Source organism: Helicoverpa zea, chromosome 20 (assembly GCF_022581195.2).
Source record: "Helicoverpa zea isolate HzStark_Cry1AcR chromosome 20, ilHelZeax1.1, whole genome shotgun sequence".
NCBI lineage: Eukaryota > Metazoa > Arthropoda > Insecta > Lepidoptera > Noctuidae > Helicoverpa > Helicoverpa zea.
Window position 1 is genome coordinate 3166353 of NC_061471.1, and position 22168 is coordinate 3188520.

General features: G+C 40.3%; 1 protein-coding gene across 1 annotated transcript in view; it reads right to left on the reverse strand.

Annotated features, from left to right (window-relative positions):
* The window catches only part of LOC124640012 (myosin-I heavy chain), a 72707-nt gene that overhangs the window by 7641 nt on the left and 42898 nt on the right, over positions 1 to 22168 (reverse strand). Inside the window, exons 3-31 of the mRNA XM_047177583.1 lie at positions 15718 to 15842; positions 15011 to 15073; positions 14261 to 14350; positions 13578 to 13737; positions 12819 to 13009; positions 12372 to 12593; positions 11920 to 12084; positions 11382 to 11621; positions 11028 to 11153; positions 10561 to 10821; positions 10081 to 10214; positions 9581 to 9787; positions 9171 to 9312; positions 8397 to 8629; positions 7835 to 8075; positions 7243 to 7621; positions 6818 to 6992; positions 6427 to 6571; positions 5933 to 6098; positions 5645 to 5799; positions 5216 to 5344; positions 4720 to 4980; positions 3965 to 4200; positions 3446 to 3584; positions 2903 to 3079; positions 2251 to 2398; positions 973 to 1180; positions 471 to 707; positions 12 to 180 (exon numbers count right to left, since the gene is read on the reverse strand). Coding sequence (XP_047033539.1) covers positions 12 to 180; positions 471 to 707; positions 973 to 1180; positions 2251 to 2398; positions 2903 to 3079; positions 3446 to 3584; positions 3965 to 4200; positions 4720 to 4980; positions 5216 to 5344; positions 5645 to 5799; positions 5933 to 6098; positions 6427 to 6571; positions 6818 to 6992; positions 7243 to 7621; positions 7835 to 8075; positions 8397 to 8629; positions 9171 to 9312; positions 9581 to 9787; positions 10081 to 10214; positions 10561 to 10821; positions 11028 to 11153; positions 11382 to 11621; positions 11920 to 12084; positions 12372 to 12593; positions 12819 to 13009; positions 13578 to 13737; positions 14261 to 14350; positions 15011 to 15073; positions 15718 to 15837 — 5319 coding nt within the window. The 5' untranslated portion in view covers positions 15838 to 15842. The remainder of the gene's footprint in view (positions 1 to 11; positions 181 to 470; positions 708 to 972; positions 1181 to 2250; positions 2399 to 2902; positions 3080 to 3445; positions 3585 to 3964; positions 4201 to 4719; positions 4981 to 5215; positions 5345 to 5644; positions 5800 to 5932; positions 6099 to 6426; positions 6572 to 6817; positions 6993 to 7242; positions 7622 to 7834; positions 8076 to 8396; positions 8630 to 9170; positions 9313 to 9580; positions 9788 to 10080; positions 10215 to 10560; positions 10822 to 11027; positions 11154 to 11381; positions 11622 to 11919; positions 12085 to 12371; positions 12594 to 12818; positions 13010 to 13577; positions 13738 to 14260; positions 14351 to 15010; positions 15074 to 15717; positions 15843 to 22168) is intronic.

Below are 22168 nucleotides of genomic sequence, written 5' to 3' on the forward strand. Positions count from 1 at the left end.
ACTAATATTACCTTGAAGATCTGCATGGCGGCGACCTCCTCGGCCTCGTTGAGCTTGGTGAGGCTGTGCGGCAGCGTGCGCGACCAGCACCAGTAGCCGGCCGGGAAGTTCTTGTAGCTCTCGCCCTGGCTCTCGGCAGCTATGTCCAGGCGCATCTTCTCCAAACGGTGTTTGCTTAACCTATTTTAGTGTTCAGTCTTTTGTCTTAGTAAAACTGACAGTTCGGCAATTTTAAAGAGTGTAAAATCTATGTAAGTATCAAGAAAAGAACTGACTGAGCGCCTGATCGATAAATCTACGTGATGAACCGGCGTCGAGAAGTAACTCATTAATGACATGATGAGTATCCTTCTTTATTTACTTTTGGAAATTCATCCTCTAAGAATTAAAACGAAGGAAAAACCAACAATCAATCAGCTTATTGGGTCATCTACATAGTGATCATGTGTTCTTTCAAAGTTTGAACTCACCGTCGCAGTGTATTCCTCAAGAAGTTCCCAGCGGAAGCTTCTGTAGGCCTCCTGAGCATGCCCGAGTCGACCAGAGCTCGTCTTGCGCTCTTCAGCGCAGCGGCCAAGCGTGAGCGCTCCGATGTCGGGGCTGCACGACGCGGGGGCTCATCTGCTAGCCCATTAGCTAAGACCGGACTGTAGGCAGCCATGAGCCACGCCGCTTCGTTCTTTTGTGGAGATTCCAGGACGATGCATCTAGAGGTATCAATTCGAAGGTCAGTACTGCGATCTGATTATACAAATGTCTATTATGCTGAATGGTTGATAGCTAGATAAGAAGCCTAAAAAGGCACAAGAGCATGGCTGTGGAGCAGAAATATTAGCAGTAGCTTTACTGACTCCGCTTACAACATCTCCTGCTGAAAAACGCATCCTGCAAGCTCTAATATTGTTAGTATCTTCCTCGCAGCTTAGGCAGTAGTTACACAGAAGCGTCTTACTGCTGCTAGTTAGAACATACCGTTGTCCCCCGTCCGATTCTTCAGTAACAACATACCGGTGTCCGTCGTGTTGTCCATGGTGAGTGAGGCTGATGGTGAGGCCGTTGTCCACGGGGTCCATGAGTAGAGCGGCGATGTTGCTGTACGGGTACTCGGCGAGCACCACCTTGTCTGTAGGCCGGACTAGTACCACGCCTTCTGAACCCACGCCTAATAAGACGTTGGGACCTGGCAAAAACATTTTAGATGAAAATTGTGATATCTTGCACCCGCATTCAAGTATCATACTATGATCAGTTTTTCAGTACAGTAGTAGCATTGTGTGGGTCAAAGTGGATGTGGGTGAGGTCATATATATATTTTATTTCTCTTGTCATTACTTTGGATGAGAGAAAAGAAATCACTATATAAGAAAACTCGCATACCAGAGTGCTTAGTGCGAGTTTTCGTGAATTTTTTTACGGACTCACATGAGAGCGCGTATACTAAGATTTGTATGCAGTGTTGCCAACTTAGTGGATTTTCCACTAATACTGGTGGTTTAAGTCCCCTATTTAGTGGCGAAATGTTGAAAGTACTGCGGGTCAAGTAGCGAAATGTAAGTTTTGTGGACAACTTTAAGGAGTTACTATGGAGATTTGAAGTCTCACGGAATGTCAAAAAAGCATCTACAAAACAAAAAGGTGAACGACTACTATATAATTATATTAAGTACTCATTCATTGGTCAAATGCGTAACTAAACAATTTGTGAAACTACTACGCCGATTATAATTTGTGAAGGATTCGGATCGGGTCGGATGAATTGCTAAACAGATGTAATGCTTTGTCTGTTTTAATTTTCTATCGTTGCCGAGTTACATCTTTGGATGATTAAATTGTTTTAGGTTACAATAAAATATAAACAATATTTTTTTTTGTGGTGAATTTGGTGATTTTAAGTGTGGGATAAATTTTTGTTAGTGGTTTTCTGGTGGTTTTAAAAGTTGACTCTGGTGGTAAGCTTCTACAACTGTTGGCAACACTGTTTGTATGGAACAAAAACAGGTTCCAATTTTTGACACTAGGTGGAGCTGTTTTTGTTCCATACAAATCTTAGTATACGCGCTCTCATGTGAGTCCGTAAAAAAATTCACGAAAACTCGCACTAAGCACTCTGTTCTTTTTCGACCAAGACCCACGACACGTAAGATAGCTTTACAATACAATGTACCTAAGTGTCACTAAAAAGTGATAACTAAATTATATACTATTATTTACCGTAATTAAATACAGTTATTATTTTGTGTACATGCTCACCATGCGCCCAATATCCCTTGTATGTGACCGGGAAGAGCGTGACTCCGTACAGCGGGTACTGCATGACGCAGGACAGGTACAGCGCCTTGGCCGTCAGTTCAGCACGACCTGCGCCGTACTGACGGTGTGCTTGCGCAAGGATCGTCGCCTAGTGGGGAAAACTTGATTTACATGGACTGATGTTTACATGTAGTTGGATTAGTATATACATAGTATTGAATTTTCAAGGTGCTATAAATAACAGTTGAATAATAAAACATTAAAATTACTTCAAAAAAGTTCACTTCAACAACCAATTACTCAAACCTATTGCAGTACGATGAGTTATTTTAAACAGGCCTTGTTATACAGAGCAGGCATAATCATTTATCGACGATGCAGTACACAAAACTAATGCCGGCTTCAGACTATACTACAGTGTTGTGCTTTAAAGTATAGCAAATAAGAGCCTTGCGCTGTAATCCAATATTATACAGTATAGTACAAAGTGAACGTGTGCATAAAATAAAAATGAATGATGTCCGACATTGTTGTGCTCCTGTATATTATATGCTGCTATATTACACAGTAATCTAAAAGCCTAATCTTACCTAAACTGATTTCTTTAGATTTTAGAACCAGGTTTCAATAATATTAATATTATGGTACTGACCCACTGATGCGCCGGCCTAGCTCTCGCAATACGCTGCGGCAGGAATTGCTCGGGCTGCGCATAGTAGGCGCGAGTGTGCGGCGGCGGCGGGCTCGGCGGCGGCTCCCCTAGTGACACCTGTGCTTGCAGCCCCGCTAGTTGCAGCGCCACCTTCTCTGATACTGGGAACTCGTCCATCTGGTGGGAGATTGGGTATAGTAGCAGTTGTACATACTCATGCATATTCTTATTTGTTTTTTTTTTTGTACCCTAAAAGGTCTAATTTCTTTCTCTATTGGGCAGCGAGAAAAACCGCAAGAAATAGTTTTTGAAAAAATGAAACAATACAATGTAGTTAGGGGTTTAGTTTGAAGTTCAAAAATATCTATTTGATATACATGCCAATGACACAATGCCTGACATAAATTATTTTTATTATACATCTGACTCAGTTAGTTTTGTAAATGTGCAAATCAAAGAACCAACTTCTATCTTATGATGTGACCATATTCCACATATCATATCCGTGACATAGGATGTTACAATGCGACTATATTTGCTTACCTTGACGACACTATGCACAGCCTGTGCGTACAGCAGAGCGACTTCCACAGGGTCGTGGGGCAGCTCACGTCCTCCACGGAATAAACGCCGCTTGAACACGAAGCGGTTGTCCGCAGACCCACCGCCGGGACCTTGTTGCCTGAGAAATGAACATAACAATATTATATACAGTCTGTTGTTTTGAATATACTTAACTAGCTACCCCCGGCTTTACAAGGGATAACAGTATTTCCTCACTATTTAATGTATGTTATTATACACATAAACCCTCCTCTTTTATCACTATCTATTAAAAAAAAAAACGCATGAAAATCGGTTGCGTAGTTTTGAAGATTTAAGCGTACAAAGGGACATAGAGACAGAAAAAGTGACTTTGTTTTATACTATGTAGTGATTAGATAAACTTAACATCTGTTTGTGTTGAGTTAAATGGCAAGGTAGGGCCAGTTGATAGGGGAGGTTTCATGACTCTACATATGAGGACATGACGCTGCTACTGATCATACACAGCATACTCACATCTCCCAAGCAGCGATGACATCATACAAATAATGCGTGGCCCGCACGTGCTCTTCACTTCCCGCCCGCTGCTGGTACACCGCCCAGCCGGCGCGAGAGTGCGGCGATAGCCCCAGCTTGTCCGCCAGGCGGGCGGCCGCGGCGGCTGCCGTGTCCGCAGGGTGCACGTCGATGGCCTTAGTACGCCCGTCGAGGAAGAAGAAGCGGCAGACTATGGTGCCGAGACGACGCATCGCCTGTCAACAAATAAAGAAGTTGAAATGTCAAATGTCAACTTTTGACCTGCAAAATGTGATGGGGTAACGCTCTCCACTGATTAAGCCACAGCTAGCCACAGCTATTGGTGTAGTAGGTAACTGCCTCGCTGGTCTAGCTGTCGCAAGCGCGGGTGCTAAGCACAAGGTCTCGGGTTCGATTCACGGTTCGTTCCGAAATTGCTTTGTGGGTTTTAAAAGCATTCACGAAGCATCCCGGAGTCTGGAAGTTGTGATTGATACACCCATGCATCGGAGAGCACGTAAATGTCGGTCCTGCGCTTGATCTCTCTCCGGTCGTGTCGGATTGCCGTCCCTATCGCGCCATGAGAGTAAAGGAATAGTGAGTGCACCTGTGTCTGCGCAAATGCTTGTGCACTATAATATGTTCTGCTGGCCGATCTTCTTATATGAGAACAACCGCCGTAGCCGATAATCGGTTAAGAGGACATCAACTCCTGGAACATAGTGATTTGTCAACCGTCGCAGAGGTATACTCACAGCAATCTCCACGGTGCTAGGTGGCAGCTGTCTAGGCGCAGCACCGCGACAATTATCCAGACACCACTGGGCACAGTGAGCTTCCCTGGCCACGCCCCCCGGGGAGGCGGGGTCGGCGGGCGGGGCCAGCACGCGGGCGCGGGCCCGCAGCCACGCGCTGTAGTAGCGCGCGAGGCCCCGGCTGGGCTGCCACGCGACGGCGCAGAGGCAGAGGACCAGCCACACGCGTTCTGCCCATTCTTCTACTGGGCACTCCGTTATCTGAAACATATGACAAACATGTATTCAACCCACACAGGAAGGAAATATGTGCCGAGATCACAGCGGAGATACCACGTAAGGCACGTAGGGCAGGCGTCCTCTCCTAGATCAAGTAACCTACGATAAAAATTGGATGGCAAAATTATGTTAAAAGTTATTTTAAACATATCGATGTTAAAAAGATTCGACAAAGTATATAATAAACAAGTACAAATGTAACAAAAAGATAACTTACCTGTCTAACGCATTGCACGAGTATTTCATCTCTCAACTCTTCACGTTCAATACCCTTGCCGATGACAGACTGTATCACTTGTGTCTCTTTGTCAGCAGTCAGTTCACCGCGCATGTAGCGACATAGATCCTACAACAGAAAAGAAACCTTATGTTAATAGGCAAGAGGATTCACTTCCCACCTGCTGGGGCTGCGGGATTGTTTGTTCAAAAGAGTTACAACAGCCCTGGTACATAAAGGACTCTAGAAGGAACAAAGTGGGTTTAAGTAGAAGTCTGACTCCCTCCCACTACTCCTACGGCGAGAAGAGTCATGTTTTGATTATCCACGAAAAAAGGGGGGTTAATTTCTGGTGGCAAAGCTGGTAAGAGTTTTTTTTATGGAGAAATAGAATATAAAAATATAGGTATAGCAGCTGTGTGTACTTACTCTAAATATATTGACAGCGGCAGTGACACTGTCGGGATCATGTAGTTGTATGTGTGACGTCGGAATGTTGTTCCCTTTGTGGTACGTGATCATCTCTTCCTTGGTAAGGAGTTCCATTGATTTGCTCTTGCGGGTCAACGTTGCCATTATTGTACCTGATGGACGGAAATTCGAACTTTATTTAAATTGGCATAAAGTCAACAACTATAAGACACTAACAAGATTATTTTACAATAACATAGCACGCTAAAGGCAACCTTATTGTCTGAGAACTGTGGTTGATATTACCTTCAGGCGACCTCGGGTGATCATTGAAGTATAACTTGGCGAACTCGGACAAGTCATTAGGTACGTCTGCGGGTGGTGTAGTTGGCGGTAAATTGGTCGCTTGAACCTCAATTTGATGAAGCCGACGTTCCACTCTCTCTTTCCGACGCGCATTGCGATCTACGCTCTGTTGACAAGACACGAACATTAAGTAATTATCATCTCTGTGGTTGAACCACAGAAGAAGATAAGCGGAGGTGCCATAAGGCAGCGATCAGTTACGAGAGACTTAACGAGGCTTTCGGGTATGTTGAACCACCTGTAAAGGATTTTAATAAATAGATGGGTTCCAAAGAAGGTATATAAGGGCGGAGATAGTAACATTCCTCGTCTCCTGAATACCCGCATTTTGGCTCGCTACTTTCTTATGAGATTTCCGTTATGGCATCACCGCTCGTCATTAGGTTCTCCCACATTAGGCTGGTCATTAGGTTGAAAATCGAGTGTCAACTTACGGTAGAGTCACCATTCATCATCGGTGGGGGACTGATGCAGGTGTCCATGGGCACAGGTGGTGGGGAGGTTCCATTGTCCATGGGAGGCAACGGTGGGAGTGGTGCATCTGGTTCCGGTTCGATGGCGATTTCTTTGTGGATGAACCTGCAGACACACAAAATATTTCAATGTAATTTTTGAGCGACATGAAGATATTATTTTTATACATAAATATTTATTTTTAAGTTTTAGTACGCGCTTTGGGTAGCTTTGATTCATTTGAGTTCAGAAAAGTTCCCTAAAAGGTGTCTTGTCATCGATCTACTTGGGAAAGTACAAGTATACAGGCGCATTCTGACTTTACTCAGTAAAAAATTTCACTTTTCTTCTATATAAGTAGTAGGTACATACCCGTTATTTTCAGGTGGTGTGATTTGCGGAGGTGGTGGCGGCGGAGGTGAGGGGTCGTTATTCTGTTCGGGCGCAGGCCGAGGTATCACCGCTTCGTATATCGGCTCTTTGCTTTTAACCACCGATAGCTTGCCGTTGGGAATTATACCGTTTGTTAGCTCTGGTGGGGTTGTATCTGGAAATAATATAATTGTTATAGAGGTGGAGTAAGGAATGAGATACCTAAGCTTAAAATAGCTTTTGTTTAGAACGTGACCCGAGAAAAATTCTCTTTGCAACCGCAGTAAAAGCAGTCTAGGTCAGTTCCAAGGTCTCAAACTTTCTTTACATTTAATCGACTCAAGTCATTTCACTGTACTTTTCAGAAACAAACCAACTAATTTTTGCAGACAAACGTGAAAGAAGAAGCTGTTCGTTATTATTACCTTTGGTAGCAGCAGGCGGCGGCGGCGGTGGTCCAGCAGGCTCAGGCAAGGTACACGTAGTGGGGGGAGGGGGGAACACCGGCGACTCCTCCATGAGAGGCTCCACGGGCGGAGGCGGAGGCAATATCAGCGATGACGTCATCGCATCACCGTTGGACATCGGCGACATGCCATTGGTCAACGAGGTACTCATGACGCCATTGAATGATGACGTCATAGAGGCTGGTGGGGGCGGGGCGGGTGGTACTATTGGTTGGATGGCGAGGGTTGAAGGTGGTGGTGGTGGAATGGACTCAGAAGGCGCCCCGTCAGGCTTGCGTTGTGCTTCCGTGTGTGATTTGCTTAGCTCGTTCATTTCCGCTGCTAAGACGTGCTCCAACTGAGAACAAAAAAAAAGGAATATAACATATTTGTTTTCATATAATCTAGGTTACCATCATTGGTTCATAAGGCTGCCCGCTCAAGTCAAACTTTTTGTAGGACAGGTAACGATTATATAGCTGTCGCTGTGTTTATGTTTCTTCTACAGAAAGTCGGCCCTCTATTATGGGACGTGTACGATAAGACAACGTTTACAATAACTTCCACTTACCTCTTGATGCAGATCATCAGCCAGCCTCTCCATGGAGTCCCCAATCTCCGCTATAGTAGGCTGATGCGAGTCGGGCTGTCCGTCCGGAGCACCGCGCTGCGTCGGAACATCAGCGAGGAAGTCGAACAGATTGTCCAGGTTCACCGACTCCGCTCGAGTGCTGGTGGGACAGGAGAGACCACGGAGCTGGTCTGCCATGTTCTCTAGTTCGGCACGTTCTTGGTTCACCTTTTCTTGGAGACTGGTGAAAGGAAAGATAAGTTTTTAAATAAGTCTCAAGACTGTTCGGATTGGAAATAATCCTTTTTTTTTGTGCATTGCTGTGTTCGCTATATGGATTTATACTGACACGTCGTGTAAATATTCGAACTCCATTTAGTTCAAGTGGTATTCAACGTTTACAAATTGGTAACGCTATTCGGAAGCTATCAGAATGGCAATACTAAAATTGATGTGTCAATGAGGCAACAACATTTCATTAATTTTATCATAACTAAAATAAATTAAACAACTTTTTGTAGATTACTTTTTTCAACAGATGGAAGACCGTCACTATTGTTACCTGTTCCTCTCCTCCCTCAGCTTGATCTCCTGGTTGACCCTCTTCATCTCCCTGAGCGCGGCCGCCACCTCCCTGGCGAAGGCTCCGCGCAGGTGTCGCTGCAGCGCGAGCGCGGCGCGGCGCAGGCGCAGGAAGGCGGCGCGCTCCTTCCAGCCGCGTAGTGCCGCTTGGAGGACTACTGCTGCGTTGCGCCAGGTCAGGTATTGACGGCGTTTTATTGAACCTTTGTACCACTGTGGATTTAGCAAAGTAAATTGTGAATATCGGAAATCTTGGTGGATAATTAATGAGTCGAATATGTATTTACTTTTGATATGAAACTATAGGACATGCATTTTTATAGTTCGGCCATTCAGAGAATGCGTTCCTGACACGTCGCGATTGAACTGACGACGTAACTTTGCAATGGCGTTGCAGTTACGATAAAAATATTTTTGCTGGTTGTTTACCGTTTTAACAATTGAGGAGCATTAAAACAACATTATTATATCAATAATCAATGAATGTAGTTACGTCGTCAGTTCAATCGCGACGTGTCAGGAACGCATTCTCTGAATGGCCGAACTATAACAGACATAAAAAAGTACAAGCTCCTTCGACTTGATTTGTGTTGCAAATATTGTTTAACTCCACAGACCATTTTTTTAAGGTTTCATATCCGTCCACATTTCAAAGAAAACAATGCAATATTTTACATAAAAATTACACTGACTTAATCTCTTTCTAAATGGATATCCAAGTCTGTAGAGTGTCTGTAATAATATTTATTCATACCTTCTGAATAAGCAGAGCAGAAGACTGCAACAGAGCACTTCTTTTTGCTTCTAACGGCGCATGTACTGAGCTCCTCATGAATATCTTCGTGTGTCCAATCTGCCAGTCGTCTTTGGGTGCATTTACTATCGCCGTGATAGCTCTAAAAGGGAGTAAATTCAGGTGAATTTAACTGGTAATATCTAAAAATACAAGATATGTAAAAAAATATATACAAGGTGTTGATTTGTATCTGTGCAATATTTCGGGAGGTTCGTATAAAATATGTAAATAAATCGATTGAAAGAATAGTAGTCGGGTAATAGTTAATATGCATTTTTGTCGCACAATCTCGTTCATGCCTAAGTACTTAAGCTGTTCCAGGACTAGCTGCTTCGAGTACTTTATTTGCTAAAGAGTTTATATCTTACTGTATTTCCGGATTATTCGGTCTTGGATGCGGCAGTAGACATCGGTATCTGGCCTGGAAGTGCGGCGCGGGCAGGTGTATGGGGTAGCCGTCGCGGCGTATGCGCACGATCTCGTTCATGCCCAGGTATTTGAGCTGCTCCAGAACTAGTTGTTCTGAATACTTGCCGGCTTCTTTGTTCTCGTTGGGCTTGATGCAGCGGACGTACCTGGCGGGGAAAAATATTTAAAAAATATTGAAAACAGAGACGTGTTGTAGGTTGACCATGATTTTTAACCGACTTAAAAAAGGGGGACGATCTCAATCTTTATTTTTTAAATAGACAGAAGAAACGTTAGAACTTTTTAAAATACATATTTCCTTTATACAGAATACAAACATTTTGCTGTAAAATGTGGTCCAAAGTCAGTAACATTATTCCCAAACAGATTTTATCTTCAGCATTGCTTCAGGCCATTTATTGAAGTTTGTATGTCAAGTTCATGGGTCTAAGTTACTTACCACACATCGGTAGCTTGTAACATATCGACAAGCGACTGTAACTGCGCTCTAAAAGTATCGACAACGGTGGGCCGGCCCTTAGACGTGCCTCTCTGAGTCGTGCCTGTCGAGTTGGGGCTAGATAGCGATGTGTCCTGTAAGATAATATTTAGATAATCAGTAATCGGAACTTTGTAAATATATAAATAAAGGGTGTAAATGTCTCTGAACTTGAAATGAATGAAAATTAACCAAATAAAATATTATTCATCAGGGCCTTTATAGATGGCGAAAGGTTAGCATTTTGGAGGATGCCTTTGTAATTTTTGACGTTTAAAAAGTTGTTTTTTAGTCAAGTTTGAATTAAAAGAGTTCATCTGTCGGGTACTTATATTAAAGTAGCTTTCCACAAACGTCCCTTTTCTAGATACTACTATGACTCATATTACTAAAATGAATATCGATCCTATTCAGAAAGAAATAAGGTCTAAAACAACTTACATGTCCCGGCGGCGCCAAATCCTGTACATAATCAGCTAGCTCCCTCACAAACGGATTCGCAGACCGACTGAGATGGTCTATAAACGCGTCTTGCTGTGTATCCCGGTTCTTATCCACGAATCCCTGGACACTGTAGCTGACTGTCCCGGCGTAGTGTTGTACCCCGAACTCCTCTTCCCACTTGCGCCGGGATCCTTTGACGAAGGATTGGTGCTCGCCGAACTCGCCTTGGATGTTTGTTAGGTAAGCGCCGTCTGATCCCTGGGAAGGAGAAATTAATATTAGTATAAGGGACATTTTATAACTTTTAGCTTATGCGGTTTCGTAAAAGTCCCTAACGGACAACCGCTGTTTTTTTACAATGGGCAAGTAGACATAGATCAAGCGTCGCAGAACAGCCAGTATTAGCATTATTTGGTCCATAATCGTATCTAATGGGCTTAGATAATGATGAAATTTCAACTTACCTTTGGCATATGACACTGTTCACTGAGTAATTTGAGCAAGCTTCTAGGCGGCTTCTCTAGTAATTCAAGACAAGCCGCATTGTCCGTGAATTGGATCTGATTGTACACGATGCCTTCTTGACGATACTGCAAAATAATTAATGATAACATGAATTTTTGTTACAGCTTTAAATAACCTATCTGTGGATTTGCTTACGAGGGAATTTTGACAGAATATTCATGCGAATAAATTCACTAGATAGAAAGGTTATTGAAACCCGTCGTTAGTTAAATAAAATAAAATATGAAAATGGCAACATTAAAGCAAATGTCAGTTTAGTGTTGCCACAATTTCCACATTTGAAGCATACTCACAATATCCTGCTCCAAAGCGAAGACATAATTATTGAAGAACATATGAAGCTTCTCATTAGCATAATTAATACACAGCTGTTCCAGCGAGTTGGTGGCGAAGTTCTCGAAGCCGAAGATGTCGAGCACGCCCAGCGCCCGCGCGGCGCGGCCCGGCGCCGAGCACGAGTTCACGTGACGCACCAGCCACGCGAACGTGCGCGAGTATAAAGCGCGGGCCATGGCGTGACGGTTCTCGCGAGCCTGGTAAAAAATTGCATTGACACATAAAATTTTAGTAATTAAAATAATTTATATGATAATTTCTTCTCGTTTAACTTTAAACGCTCATAACTTATGCATCAGTAGAAAGATTTGCAATAATTCTAGCTATAAACTATCCCAATAAAGTGGTTTATCAAAGAAAAAGTAAATTGAAATCCTTTAGTCTTTTTGGGCACCACGGTTCCAGAGCTAAACAGTGACACAGGTATCCTCCAACTTATAACACCCATTATGTCAGTATTTGAATACTATTAATTTCTATGGTTAAACAAAGTACCTCAGGTAATCGCAGAGGAATATCCGTCACATTCCCTCGCACGTTGATCTGTCTTTCCAATAGAACCCTCTTAGCTGTCGGCAGTGGCAATCCTAATAGATTGGCAATCGCATCCACTGCCTCTGTATCCTCTCCCGCGAGGGTTGAACGCTCACCGTCTACATCCTGGGAAGAAAAACAACCATTAAATTCCGACACAGAAAAAAATATACAGGAAAGACTAATTGGGGAGAGACAGACACAGTTGGGGACATCAACGGCTAGCAACTTTCAAACATTCGCAATTTTGTAGTGCATTGACTAAACACAAAAGATGCACTCTTTTGACTGCTTGTACTATACAGATAAAATGGGAACACTGGCAAATTGCTGGTGCATAAATGACTGTGGCCTGTACCACCTGTATAATATGGAATGTTAATAATTGAGTACTGACTTCAATAAGTACATACCTGGAACTGTATATTCCCAAGCCACAATATAGCAGCTAACACCTTAAACAGTCCCTCACACATGTGCGGAGGTACTTGCAGCACGGTCAGAGCTAGTTGCAAAGCTTCCAGCTTGCCCTGTTCCCCCCCTCGCCCCTTGTGAGCCTCGCCGTCCTCCGGCCGTAAGTATTTGTACTGAACATCTTCTCGAAGTCGGAGGGTGTTGCGAAGTTCCGCGTTGTGCTGGAATAGCAAAGAATTCATTTTGGATTGGCCAAGCAACTGATTGAAACTGGACAAAACAGGATGTTTAAAAAATAAGCATATCTGATGTGCGATCCATGCAGCTTATTTATAGGATGTTTTGACTTCTAACAAATTACAACGATTTAGCAATTTACAATAGACTATTTGTTTTCAAGTGAGAATCTCTGCCTTTTAATCTAAAATTATAATTCTCTATCTCACCTTAGCACCCTCTACGAGCTGATAAAACACATGGTAGTTAGTTTCCCTGGGCGCAGGGCCAGTAATCCTGGCCCTCTCCAGTAAAAAGTCTCTTAGCACAGCGCCCTTTATCCCACCGCGGTGATCCAACCGCACTTCGACGAATTTACCGAAACGGGAGGAGTTATCATTACGAACTGTTTTAGCGTTACCTGTAAAACAAAGTTTTGGGTAATTATTAAATCATCAAATAGTCCCATTATAATAGAAAATGAGTAAAACTGAGCAAAAAATGTGAAGAAAATAAAAGGGTGTCTGTATTAAGTGCATACAACCTTCTAACCACATCATATTCCTTTGCATTTTAATTTGTAAAGGTGGGTGATATGGGTGCGGCGAAAGGGAACTAATGATTTAGTTTGTCAGTCCCTAATGTTATACAGAAAGAAGGCGGGTAATATCTCTATGACAGGTTGATGACGCGTCTCACGACATTATTAGCGAGGGGGCGGTCTTCACTGGTAATGATACTAGTGAACGACCAAAAGCTATGTTAGAAAGACGTTATTCGTTTTATTTAAGAAAATAGCTGTTTTCCGCGATTTTACCCACGTTCAGGGCGAACTCCTTCCCATACTCGGACAATATTATATGACCTATGTTACTTGGAGAAAGTATAGCTTTCCATCAGTGTAAGAATTTTTCAAATCTTTTCAGCAGCTTCGGAGATTTTTTCCTCTTTATGATATTGGTAAAAGTAAATAGTATAGAAGTACTAACCAAACGCTTCTAGCACAGTATTAGCTTCCAATATCTGCTGTTCGGCCCAGGAGGCCTGTCCGCCAGCCGCGCAGAGGTACTGCAGGATCAGTTTGGTAGTCTCCGTCTTGCCAGCTCCACTCTCTCCGGAGATTACGACCGATTGGTTCTTCTCTCCATTCTGATCAGGAAATACGATGCCATATAGATAGAGCATTCATTATGACCCAAGTTCACTAACTCTACCAACAACCATCTTTCTTTAATCAAGTGTTCACTGTGTGCTTTGAAAATTTAATGTGAAAATTCATAGCAACTAACGTCAGTTTGAGCAAAACAGCTATTTCAAACTGATGCTTATGTTAATTATGTTGTCGCTGAACTTGGGTCTAAATCGGTACGTTCAACGGAACGATCTGATACAAAGTAATGTGTCCGGAAAACCTCGTAATTTTATTTTAAAGACCATTTTAAATTATAGATAAGTCATTCGTACATAATTGTGTTTTTTTATGTAACATTCAATGCGGAACGTTATGATTCATGAGCAGATACAATTACCTACAGATCTCAGGACAACTGATTCATGATACTAGGAAAAACTGCGACAAGAAAAATGGCAATACATTATAGAATTAATGACTGGCTGGCATAAGTTGTTACAAAAAACTGTTTGAAAAAGAATAATGGTTGTTTGGTCATACCTGTAATGAGCTGTATGCTGACTCGGCTAGCGCGAATACGTGTGGTGGAAGGGTGCCGAAGGCTTTGCCTCTGTACTCCTGCATGTGATCCTGGAAACAGTGTGTAAATAGCTTTAAGGTCAGTTGCAAATGTCCCAAGTTGTTCACGAAATAATAGCTACTATGGAAACCTTTGATGAGTTATTTATTGGTTGTACTCTTATTATCAGACTTTCATATTCATAAAAATAATAAAGGGGGAAGTATCAAAAAATTCATCCGCATCGCTGTCAGCGGGGATCGTGCCCAAAAGTCATTATGACAAAAGCTAAGAAAAAGACTCCATTAGTCCATCTTTGTATCGAAAAACACGAAAGAGAATTTCCGCATCTTCTCGTATCAAGTTCTCCATTACCATATAATTGGCAACTATTCAAGTGTGTAGCCAACGTTAACGTGAGCAATGTTCATACATAATAGATAATTTGCTGAATAAATTATCATTTCCTCTTGTTTATTACCGAAGGAAATTGATGGAAACTGACATGCTATTGTCATGATCATGAGCGATTGCTATCAAAAGAAATGCGAATACAATTATAAGGAACCGTCAAATGCGATGTTCTGTCACCTTTGATGCGTTTTTTTTATTTTATTTATTGTCTAGTAAGAGTTCTGTTTGTATGATGTTGAAGAATAAACATTAACTTTTTATATCTAGAAGGCTTTTGTTATGTTATAGCGTAAGATTATAAATATTTATAGGCTTACCGTTGTGTAACATCCTAGCTCCTTGTAAGGATTCACTGCGACTAGAATAGATCCTGTGTATGTCTGTGTAAATTGTTAAGGAAATAATTACACAATTAAAACCACATCACAACTCGGAGAAAACTAGCACGAGTCTTGAAATGGGCACATAAAACGGCCCCTTGTTGCATACTTATGAATTTCTAAGAGGAACACAGTCGGTTTTGCTTAAACCTGCTCCATAACACTCCTAAGTTTGGGCATTTGAAAAGTAGCTTCAACAAAAATTCGGCACCTTGTTGAAAACTTTAAAGTTAAAACGTACCGTAAAAGAATCTATAAAGTTCTCAACGCCAGACTGAGGCCTCGTAAAAATAATTACGAGATTGCAGAAATTCTACTGGAGTGGATTATTCGGAGTTGCCGCCTGCCTGAACCGCTGAGGAAAATTACCACATCGCCACTTACCAGTCAGTGTGGCAGCGTGTCTAGACAGCAGACGACTCCTATTAGTTTACTAAGTTATGAGGAGCCAATATACTGGAACACCTCTGTACATACTGTACTGAATAGTCAATAGTGTTAAAGCTTTTTCAGAAACTGTCTAATGACACTAAGCATGTTTTAGTATGTAAATGTCTCAAAAACATTTTTTTTTTTCATTATTTCGTGATTCGTGGCAATAAAGCCCAATGAGTTTTAAACATTTTGCGTTTCGAAAAGGATACGTAAACGAGGTCGTGTATGTATCTCTTCTTGAGGTTGTCGTTGATGGCTTGCTCTGTGATCTCCGGCATCATGGTCATGTCGGGGACCCCATGGTCCGCGGTGTTCTCCCGCTCCTCCATTTTGCCTGCAAATAAATAGGTATCATAAATAAGTTATTTTGTTAAAATAACATAGTGACGACAAACAATATTAGGTTTGACATATAAAAAAATATAGATAGTTGGCTGGACGAAATTGGTTTATTTTAAAATAATTGCAGAGGTCCACCGTGGACCTCCCACGAAAAGTTTAACGATACGAGGCTTTACGATGTGTGACGAGTCAGTTTTAAAAACATTACAGGAAAGGCATACATTTTTGGTATATATTTATACCTAGTCCGATTTTCCGAATACCCGTTGCCTACATAACTATTTGTAATAATTGGTTACCACATAGCTTACCAAGGTACCTATGTAGTAATAATTTTCCCTATCTAACCACATGTGTGTGTTTAAAACATAATTATTATGTTCGTTAAACAAAGCACCACAAACCCGGAAAATTGTTAGGAAATAATTTGTAATAATGCTAACTATAATAAATAGCACATTCTATTATTGGCATGGCAAAGGTTCATCATTACATTATTCACAAAGTTATTTGTAAGTATACGAGTATCTGTATAAGCATGAAACTGACTGACTGTCAATAAAAAGCATTTTCTATCTAAATTGAGTCACGGACGTATCATATACCTAACCTCTATCCTTGAACAAATTTCGGGAAATATATTCTTGTCTGCGTGGGACTTCCCTACGTTCATAAGTTGCCATTCAGCTAATAATGAACGTTTATTTGGAAGGGGAGTTTTCTCAAGAAATATACATACGTAGGTATGTTGAGGGGAAACCGTTTCATCAGATTATTTTCTAACGACGGATTTCAATAATAACCCATCTACATACATTACTTATTAGTAAAATTCCTGACAGTAAATCCGCCGAAGTTTAAGGCCCGCGAAAATCGGATTATCTTTTCTACAAATATTAACAAACCTAAATAATGCAGTTACGATTTATCTACGAGTATAGTTAGATACAGTACTGTCGTCCATAAATGCATCAGCATTGTAATTCCAGACACTCTTTTACAGACAGTTAAACCCTATCGGGGCTTATTGCTTTAGTCTAGCTCCAGCGCAGCCTTTTAAGACGTGTGAGAAATAAATGTAGCTAAATTGGACAAATCCATTTACTTCAACGATCTATAAAACGGTAAATTGTATGTACTTACATTATGTACATCTATACTATCTAAACTAATACATATAATAAAGAAGAATCATTTTTGTTTGTTTGTAATCGATTTGAAAAATTCCTTCACTGTTATAGTTCGGCCATTCAGAGAATGCGTTCCTGACACGTCGCGATTGAACTGACGACGTAATAACATTCATTGATTATTGATATAATAATGTTGTTTTAATGCTCCTCAATTGTTAAAACGGTAAACAACCAGCAAAAATATTTTTATCGTAACTGCAACGCCATTGCAAAGTTACGTCGTCAGTTCAATCGCGACGTGTCAGGAACGCATTCTCTGAATGGCCGAACTATAGAAAGCTACATTATCCCCGAATGACGTAGGCTATATTTTTTTCGGGTACGGGGAAGAAGTTCCCCCGGGACGAGGGCGAAATCGCGGGTATAACAGCAAAATAAGAAGTATAGGTACTTTTAATAAGACGACAAAGTTCGACACGTTCTCTTTTATAGTTCGGCCATTCAGAGAATGCGTTCCTGACACGTCGCGATTGAACTGACGACGTAACTTTGCAATGGCGTTGCAGTTACGATAAAAATATTTTTGCTGGTTGTTTACCGTTTTAACAATTGAGGAGCATTAAAACAACATTATTATATCAATAATCAATGAATGTAGTTACGTCGTCAGTTCAATCGCGACGTGTCAGGAACGCATTCTCTGAATGGCCGAACTATAAAATTCATGATAATATTTTAGAAGGAAAGATTCTAGGTATACCTAATTATGCACGTATCACACCAGTTTTAATTAAAACAATTTAACTTCAGCTTGCATATTACCTATAAAATAGCTTCACGCTCAACATGAAAAAGGGGGATACTGTAACACGAGCATTAAGAGTGACATGAAGGGTGTTGGTAAAGTTGAACATCCGTAGAGAGCCAAATCCGCCAATCCGTGAAAACCCTCTAGGGGCTTTCTGGATACACCAATCTTTATACACTTGGAAAGAAAGTAGGTTTGAATCCAATTTTACATGGGATTTTTATTATAAATGTGATTATAAACATTAGAATTGTGAAAATAGACTTTGAATGCAGTTTCTTCGTTTTCAGAAGAAACACATCAATAATAAATATAATTTATCATAAACCATAGTCTTATATAGGTTCTTATCTACTGGTTTATTTTACTGAATTAGAAGATTATATATCATTATTTAAAGCAAAGCACACACCAAACGCAACTCTATAACTTCACTTTTGGTACTTAATTTAGAAAATGATAATTTCATTTAGACGATGATAATAAACGAAAAAAGTAGTTAAACGGTTTTCTACGCAGCCTATGATTACATTAATAAAAATGGCGTTAATCCTCTCTAGAAGGGCTGCAATGTTGTCTCAAAGTCGACAGACTCACTATGTCAGACAGGTCACTATGTCGACAACTCGACATTGCTCGACTTTATAAGGTGCAAAAACCTTAATTGTCTACGATTTACTTTAGCACGAGTCTATTAGCAGTTCATTTAATTTGCCACTATTAATTCTTCAGAAACAGACTGAAATAAAATAGACTAGGTACTACTTTTGCTAAATTAGGTATGCATGGCAGATAGGCTTGTAGCATAGGAAATACTTCAATAGAGTCTAGAATACAGACGGTTAAAGTAATTGGTCTTACAGGATTTTATAAAAATATCTTGATATACAGATAATCCAAGAAACACTTCAGCTAAAATCTTCCCTGTTACATTTTATAGAGCATCTTGCAGCCAGCACTCGCAACCATATCAATTTACATCGATCTCTCGCCCTTGCACCCCCGAGGCTCCCTAAATACGACGTTATCGTTTCAAACGATTGATAACTGTTTTTATTACGTTTAGCACACAAATATGTTTGCTCAGTAAACGGGTTCATGAAAGCTTTATAGAGATATAAATATTATATCAATTTTACATATTTATTGCGTAATTCAATCGCTGTAAAATTGTTTTGGATGCAGTTATGATAAGACCAACGAAGACATAAAGGATCTTCTTTATTATAAAGCTTTTATTTTCTTAGACAAATAGCAAGACAAATGGATTCCTAAATTCAATTCACACAACACAATCCAATATTGAAATACAACTTGGATTCAGATAATGCTCATTTATTAGAATTTAAGCGAAAACAAATAAATCGTAATGAAAACTTTGATAGATCTATAAAATTCTATTAAACTGGTTCTGATTGTCCTGAAGTTTGTATAATTTAGGTAACATAAAAAAAAAAACTATCGGCAATTTTACTAAGCAAATTTTAAATTAAAGCAACACCATTTATATTTCTACAGAAGCGAAGGTACTCAACAAATCAATAACACTAATAATAGGGACACTCCAAACACATCAATGTGCTAACAAGACTATCAGATAACAAACATATGTAATATTCTTGACGTTGGGACGTTCCCAGAGCGTCCAACTTATCGGACGGAAATGTCACTTGCGGATAATACGTCACTGGGGCCCTCACACTTGCTACTTATCAATATAACACATTATTTGCACAATTACCACAGCACTGTCCATACAGCTGTGATTCATCGTCAGATTGAAGACAATACGAACAGGATGTGAGGATGTTTTAACGATTATGACCGATTTTATGTCGTTTTCGTGCCGATTTGCAGTGCAAAGTAACGGAACTACTTAAGGGTGCTTAAGTTCTTAGAACTTCAACAGTGTTACTTTTCTTGCTTCATAGAAGCAAAGATAGATAATTCTTTCTTGTACAATATACAACATTAGAAATTATAAACACAAAGCTAAGTCTACACTTTGTGGTCCTATAAGCTAAAGAGCAATTTCTGCAGGTTCAGACAACCTTTTGATGGAGATGGATTTCGGGCAGTTTGTTTGGAATTCATAAATCCATCAGATAGATACAGTAACAATCAAAATGCTCGTTTAAAAATACCTATGCAAATTGAGAGGAAAAAATCCTCACTAAATCATTTGCTGAAGGAAAACCAAGTTCAGTACAAATAGGGATAATATATTACCATGATCGATACGGCGATGACCGTAAAAACTGGGTGGTAATGCGGTTCACAAGCGGTAATGACTAACATAGCGATTGACAAGGTTGTTTGTCACAATCGTATCACAACTTCCTGTGATATCACTTTTGTTGCGAAGCCGCAGTGGAAAAGGAACGTTTATTTGTTCAAAATGAAACAAAAAGCTATTCAAAGTCGTTAGCAAATACACAATTACTAAAATATTTATCCAATGATACATTGGTTCATCATCACTTCATGAATGCAGGAGGAACGCGGTCATCAGAAGGCACCTGAAATGATGACCACTCGGTCAAGAGTGACAACGGCAAAGAAGAAGTACAATGCATAGTTCTCGTAACCCACTATCAGCTGCATTTGCTTAGTATACAAAGGTGCGCCTCGGTAACTGCAAAGCATATTTACAATATGTATAACTTAAACATGTTACCGTATTTGTATCCGAGCTGTGTATACAAGTTATATTGTTCAGGAAGACAAAGACATCTTAATCGCTAAGCGAATTTATTTTCTAAACATAAAGCAAAGCGCTTAGGTGGCTCCTTGTTCAGATTAGACTGCATATGAATTTGCTTGAAGGGTTTAGGTTTGTTGAACGCAGATTGCGATGGCATGATAATGCTCGACTGGCACCGCAAAGACAGTCTAACGTAATTAATACATCATTTTACACAAATGACGACACTTTCTATAAGAAACCAAATTTTCAAAGTCTGTTCGGTCGTCGATCCCGAGATTACCCCCCACAATACAACGTCAAAACTTTACCTCTTTATAATATTAACACAGTTGTAACCAATATTATTTCACGTGTAATAATTGGCTTTATTCTAACCACACGAACCGAATTTAAGATACCCCATTTTATTACGCTTCAACCCTTTTAAAAGTGAATATTGAAATCGCCCCATTACCCGATCATTTTATAGAATCGTAAGCTCTATTGAAGCAATCGTATGGCGGCGCCATGTTTACTGGTTATAGAGCTTTCAACAAATATTGATGAATGAAAAGCTTCTTATGGAATAGGGTTGTCGAAATTGCCATACCTCAATAAAACGCAAAAAGGGTATGCACGAAATAAAAGTATATTTTTCTCAGAAATCATATTCAACAAGTGTCATATTAGGATGGATACATTTTTTTTGCAGCGCCCTATAACTTAAAATGGGCAACCCAAGACAGTCAAAACTAGTTTAAAAGTGCTTGATAGCAGCTTTAAGGTTACAAAAATCTGTAAAAAGGTTGTCTAGATTGCTGGTCATCAATAGTTGTCAGAAGCGTGTCTGATAACCCTGTGTAACGGAGTGCTGTTGACACGCACTCGCGTGCTTAGCCGCTGCGTTTTTTATGTCATTTAATTTCAGGGGAGCTCCCCTCAATACATTTGTTACGAAAATCTATTACAAAGATGTGACTCAGCAGTTTATTTGAAAATGTGTTTAATCAAATTTGTATAAGGACATTTCTATAATTTTGCAATACACAGACACCCAAACTTAGTACCGTTCTCAGAAAATACACACATCAAATTGTTTATAGTAAATATTTATGGGTAAGAGAAAACAAGGTTTACACTGACTACGCCTACATGAGCATTAAACAAAGCCTCTGAATTCATTAGAAAGCACCTTAGACTCATAAAATGTATTATTGCTTCAATATCTTTATTAACCATTCTAAACGATCTGTTATCTTCGAATGTGTCGTTTGGGGCACTCGTGTACAAGACGTTCAAAGACCGCCCTCCCTAGACACTTATGCCCATTTTCACCAACAAATATCTAAATTAAGGGATCCCCTAAGAGCATTTACGGAACACTTAATAAGAATTTCGTTTTCACCAAAGTTTAGGTATCCCTTATCCATAGTTATTTATGTCAAAATTGGGAGAGCCCTTATTCTAAGTGGCACTTAGATTAAGAGATTGTTGGTGAAAATGGGCATTAGAGATTGATTGGTACAAGACATAAGAGTATAGATGCGTTCTACAATATTTAATGAATAAAGTGTACACAAGCCAAACATGTCTGATAGTTAACAAATAAATTATATATATTATGTTGGCCATGTTAACAAAATCACCCATCCAAACCATATTTACTCAGTATAGCCTAGGCTGTGATTCAA